Raw genomic sequence first — 6,115 nt, 5'->3', positions numbered from 1 at the left:
GCAGCACAGGCTAGCAGGCCAGAGATGCCAGGCCTGGAAATGGCCACCAGCCAGAAGTGGGCATGAAAGCTAACTGGTTGAACAGAAGTGTTAATGCCACTACTTTGCCCACCTCAAGAAGACATGTGGAAGCAGCACATACATGGCAGTCACTGCCTTCTTCCTCTGCAGACACCGAATGCAGTCAGGAGGCAGTGAGTCTGTGGGGTTTTAAAAAACATGAGGGTATTTGTGGAAAGCCTGCTCCTTGTTTAAAAAAACAAACCAAGTGCTATGGGGCAGTGAAGCGCCATACTGCTCTCTCATGATTTCTGATCTGTCTCACTACAAGGAAAGACAAGTGACTCTTGCGCCGACAGCACCATCCTCACCCGTCCCCCCCACCCCCCACCGTGTGGAATCAGACAAACATGCTTCAACAGAGAGAAAAATAAACCATATTTGGACACATTGAGTACCCTGGTTTTTAACTGCTCTTTTATTTAGGATGGAGCAGGGCCTCATACACAACCCAACAACTGATCGTACCAAAACGGCCCCTACTTGGTTATGGAGCTCCATCCCAAGATAATTCATAACTTTTTCATCAAAAAAAGGGTCAGCAAGAAATTCTTGAGAAGATCCAAGGGAAGCTTGCGAAAGCTCTAAGACGAGAATGTTCTTTGACATCCCTGGGCCTTTTCACTCAGTCCCCGTCACAGCAGCTCCGTATCTTCCTCCTCCCCTTCCTCCTCCTCATCAGATGTGCCGCTCTCAGACTCCTCCTGCTCCTCCCGGGTCAAGAGCTTTTTAAAAACCTCAAACTCCTCAGCAGTAGAACAGGCTGTCCTGGCCAAAAACTCAGCTTCTGAAACTCTGAGGATGTCCTTGAGAAAAGGGTTAGCAATCTGTGTTTGCCCCTTTTTATCAGGGGTTTGGTACCGTCCCAGACGTTCCAAGAAAATGTGTCTCTGCTTGATTTTGCTTATTGAGTATTGCAAGAATTCAGTCTTTACTATGTCCAGATGCTTAATTCCCATCCTAAAATAAGCATACTGGAAGACACAAACACATTTAAAAATCCTACTACAGAATCTTCAAATCTATCATAACAATCCATAAAAAAAAAAAAAACCTGAGTTATACAAAAGCATTTGAAGAGAGATACTTCACTAATAAGGGCATAATACCCATTCTATGTTATCAACATTTAGATGACAGCAGTAGTTTTCAAAGCATTTTCAAATTCATTCTGAGAAAAATCATGCAGCACAATTTAAGGAGCAAGAAGAAGTTATGTTTTTCTTGAGATGGGAAAGAAAACCAAGAATCTGAGGAAAATAGAGAAAAGTATGAAGATAATATCTAGGAATTTAACTCAAGGCGTTGTAATTGTTACTAAAATGTTAGGATAGTATTACATTTTCAAAACCAACAGGTAAAAAATACATTCTAAGGACAGCAGGTTTTTTATGTTAGCTATTTTTTAAAATAAGTTTAGCTATGTTAAAATTAGCTACTTCAGAGCCCCTACTTGTACACTAAAGAGTGCGACCAATGGAAGGAAAGCTGTGGAGCAGCTCTGATCTGTCAGAACCAGGCTATACCTCTGGGATAGTGTGTGTGCAGAAACACAGCTGTGCATTCATGACTCACAGGCACCTTACCACCTGGTGGACCTTACTCTATTTGAAAACCGTCAAAACCTGCCTAACCACCATTATCAGTCATTCTCACCTGGAATTTGTATTCCAGTTCACTGGGGCACTCCCGAAGAACATTGGGGCACCTGTACAAAATCTCAGTGACTTGCTGCACTGGGAACAGGCACTTCTCCTTGAGGACCTGGACCACACCATCAATAACCCGACGGTGCATGGTGAAGATCTCAGGGCAGCCATAAAGCACTTTTTGTAGTTTTCCTGCAGAACATTATGAAAAGGCAAAGACATAACTTCAAGATATCCCAGAAACCCAAGGGCTACTGTGCATCTGCGCATGACCGAAGCCAGCATTAAAACAATGAACAAGGACCCTTTCACTCACAGAATCAACTCAATTCCAGATGCTTCTTCCACAAACACCTCTCTCCAACCAGCCCACCCTACTTCCTGCCTTTTTTTGTCCTTCCATCTGAGGTGCAACTTCATATTCTAGGACTTCTCCTGTCCTTACTAGAAAATAATCTCACAGAAATCAGTCAGTAGATAGGAGAGGAGCTTCCAACAGCAAGGCTTTGGGGCGCTATTCCCTTCTGCAAGAAGACATTCATGACCAACACTGACAAGACCGAGGCGCCTGACCTCATGAAAAGGCATCCTGCCGGGCGTCGGTGGCTCACACCTGTCTGTCCTCTTGGCTACTCAGGAGGCTGATCACGGTTCAAAGCCAGCCCGGGCAGGAAACTCCGTGAGACTCTTATCTTCAATAAACCACTAGAAAACCAGAAGTGCTGCTGTGACTCAAGTATTAGAGCACCTGCCTTGAGCTGTAAAGCTGAGGGACAGTGCCCAGGCCCAGAGTTCAAGCCCCATGACCAACAACAAAAAAAGGCGGACTGGGAAGGTGGCTCAGTGGTAGAGCTCTTGCCTTGCATGCCTGAGGCCCTGGGTTCGATTCCTCAGCACCACATAAGCAAAAAGAAAAAAGCCGGAAGTGGCTCTGTGGCTCAAGTGGTAGAGTGCTAGCCTTGAGCTGAAGAGCTGAGGGACAGCGCCCAGGCCCAGAGTTCAGGCCCGATTACCGGACCCCCCCCCCCCCAAAAAAAAGGCATCCCGTAACATTGACAATAAGGAGGCCAAGAATACTCATGACACAGGGCCACACAGACATCCCAAGGACAGCCAAGTGTTTTATCCAAACTGGGGCACTGATGAGTAAGAGGGCCTATTTGTAATGGCACTCAAACAAGTACCATATGAGGTCTTCCCAGTTACTCTGGGGCACATATGCAGTTGGGAAAAATTCAGTAGCTAAAAACTTAAAAATACCTAAACTGTCTATTTAAAATTTTCTAACGGATCAGTCATTAACTTTAAAAATGTGTGAGTTGGGGCTGGGAAGATGGCTCAGTGGTAGAGCGCTTGCCTTGCATGCCTGAGGCCCTGGGTTCGATTCCTCAGCACCACATAAGCAAAAAAGAAAAAAAGCCAGAAGTGGCGCTGTGGCTCAAGTGGTAGAGTGCTAGCCTTGAGCTGAAGAGCTGAGGGACAGCGCCCAGGCCCAGAGTTCAGGCCCCACGATCGGATCCCCCCCCCCCCCAAAAAAAAAATGTGTGAGAAGTGAATTTAGGAACTTGGCCTCTATCTTCATCTCTTAACCTGCTGCTGAATTTGGGTCATTAATAGCCATAACATGTTCTGTATTATGTTTGAGCTTTTAGATTACACTATGAGATAATCAGATATGGGAAATACACATAGCAATCTAGAATTGTACAATATAGTGGTCTTCAAACCTCCCCTCCCTTACCTGCCCAAAGCAATTCTTATCAGGAAGAGTCAATAATGAAAATTACTAGTAGTGGGGTTCCTCTGGCTGAATGAAAAGGGGTTCACTGAGACCTTCATGGTCCCCATTCCCCTTCTCCAGAAAGAGACGTAACTTTAGGTGTCTTGGAAGTGTGAAAAATGTTGAAGGGGAACAACTAGAGGGAGGCCACTCTAACAGCTCTCTTGGCTAGGTTTCTCAGGTTCCATAGTAAATAAAAACACTCGGCTGGCACTGAATTTGGAATGGTACCCTTTATATCACACAAGGCACCAAGACCATGTCAAGTTGGTTTTCAGATCAGATGTTCTCCTATGTTACCATCACATGCCATCACTACCAAATGAACAGACAGTGTGCCCCTACCATTCCAGGAGCTAGAGACTTAGTGTTCAGGTTCTGGCCTTCTTTTCCAGTCCCAAGTTCCCCACATCCCTCCTTCTGCAGAGGACCTATCACACATCCTCCTCTAAGTCACTGACTTCTCAGAAAACTTCCTGAGCCTACCAGTCCTTAGGCTATTCTTTCCCCAGTCAGATTCCTCTAAACATTACATAAAATGTGCATCCCATTGTACCTTCTCCCAAGCCAAGCTTTCGCAGATAACTGGAGCGTTTCTTCATTTGCGCTTTAGGCAGTTTCAGTAACTGAGGACATCTCTTCAAGGCTACACATACAGGCTCTGGATTCACACCCAGGAGAATAAATTCTGAAATGATGTCCAGCAGCTGTCTGTGGTTGGCATCTGGCTGTATACTGAGCAATTCATTAATGTGGGCGTCAGTGAAACCCATGTCATGCAGAGAGCTGATGACCATCTCAAGTCCCAAGGACCCTTGCTCCAGGTCCACCTTCTCAGGAAGCTTCTGAACCAGATGTGTCCTGCATGTTGGCTCTTGCACACAGTTTTTGGGTCCAACAAAAGATAATCCCTTAAGCCTCCCTCCCTGGGAGGCTGTAGTCAGTTTACATGACAAAACAACAGTCTTCCTTTTCTGCTCTCCAAGAACAGGAGTCCACTTAGCCAAACCAATCAAGGTAAGTGGGAATGCGTGGTGCCAGTCAAGGACCTAGAAGATACAGGACCAAAAGAAAATCAACTCCATCCTAGAATAATTAATGTCACAAGACCTCTGAACCAGGATATTTGGCACTTTTGTTCCACACAAACATGAGCTTTATATAGGCACTCTAAGAAACTGCAAAAGCCTACCATGAAGGAAATTCACATACAGAAAACAAAATCTACAAAAGGCCCCCATTAAAAAACAAGTTTTGTTGCAAATCAAGACATCAAAGTCAGAAGGGTACTGCTAGCTTTAAGTGGAGGCAGGATAGACTAGGGAAAATGAGGCATGTTGAATGGAAGTATATTTAGAAACACAGAAGCACTATCTTGTTTTAGCCCTTACATTCCTTTATAAGCTGCAGCATTAACACAAGGGAAAGAGCAAGAGAGGCTTTCTCCATCTGACCTTGCCTGCTAGCCCCACCAAACAATTAACTGTGCTCTAAAAACTGAAAAAGGACACAATTAAAAACAAACATACATTCTGGGCACCGGTGGCTCACACCTGTAATCCTAGCTACTCAGGAGGCTGAGATTTGAGGATCGCAGTTCAAAGCCAGCCCAGGCACAAAAGTCCATGAGACTCTTATCTCCAATAAACCACCAGAAAACTGGAAGTGGTGCTGTGGCTCAAGCAGTAGAGTGCTCACCTTGAGCTGAAGAGCTCAGGGGTAGTTCCAAGTCCCACAACTAACAAAATAAAGGGCAGAAAAGGAGAGACACGGGGTAAACAAATGCAGTAAAGGTACTCACTGGACATTATGTTGAAAATGAACTACAAGGAGGCTGCAATGCTTGATAAGAAATGTACTCATTACCTTGCTCATGTAATTGTAACCCCTCTGTACAGTATTTCCACAACAACAACAAAAAAGAAAATGAACTATACAACTTGTGGATGAGGGAAAAATTGGGAGAGCGCAAGGGAAGAGGTGACATTGTCCAAAAAGAAATGTACTCTTTCACCTGACTTATGTACAGCACCTTTATAATAAAAAAATTTTAATTCAAAATAAAATATATGGCAGAATAGTCCTCCCTAACATGGGTGCCCAAACATAATGGTCATCTATTTCAAGTATAGGTCAGTCTCAGAGATTCCGGGCCCAAGCATTAAAAGTGTAACACCAAGAGTCATTAAGAGCAAAGATAAGAACACCAGACCTTGCCTTTATCAAGTAAGTACCCGAGGTCAAAGCCGCTCGGTGCCTCTGCCTGTCTGCTTGTTTTCTGCCACGTTTTCTAACCACAGTGAATTGTCCAGAAACGCTTATTCCGGCCATTTTAGTCAGGGACCCGTCAGAGTCCCTACTTCTGGAGGAAAACTTCACCAACCCTCGCCTGGCCTGGATGGGGTGACCAAGCTGCAACCGCAGGCCGGGGGGCGGGAGGGGGAACCTAGCAACGTCCGGCGGACACTGCGGGACCGGGGTCGCCCGGTGGACGGTCCACGTTCCTGCTATGGGCACAAAGTTCTGGGGGACAGTGAGTCTGCGGAGCAGCCCGAGCGCAGCTGGGCTCGGTCCCGTCCCCCCTCCCCGGTGGGGTCCCCGAGGCAGCGACGCGCGCGAGCCCCGG

The 6,115-nt window shown here is 45.8% G+C and overlaps 1 protein-coding gene across 1 annotated transcript in view; it reads right to left on the bottom strand.

Moving 5' to 3' along the window:
• Positions 1-460: 460 nt before the first annotated feature.
• Mterf4 (mitochondrial transcription termination factor 4) overlaps positions 461-6,115 on the bottom strand; it is a 7,201-nt gene continuing 1,546 nt past the window's right edge. Inside the window, exons 2-4 of the mRNA XM_013033648.1 lie at positions 4,046-4,538; positions 1,717-1,901; positions 461-1,034 (exon numbers count right to left, since the gene is read on the bottom strand). Of these exons, the coding sequence (XP_012889102.1) occupies positions 696-1,034; positions 1,717-1,901; positions 4,046-4,538 (1,017 nt within the window). The 3' untranslated portion in view covers positions 461-695. The remainder of the gene's footprint in view (positions 1,035-1,716; positions 1,902-4,045; positions 4,539-6,115) is intronic.

The sequence above is a fragment of the Dipodomys ordii genome, unplaced genomic scaffold (assembly GCF_000151885.1).
Source record: "Dipodomys ordii isolate 6190 unplaced genomic scaffold, Dord_2.0 Scaffold174, whole genome shotgun sequence".
NCBI lineage: Eukaryota > Metazoa > Chordata > Mammalia > Rodentia > Heteromyidae > Dipodomys > Dipodomys ordii.
The sequence above is the reverse complement of the archived record's forward strand: the minus strand, read 5'-3'. Positions and strand labels throughout refer to the sequence as shown.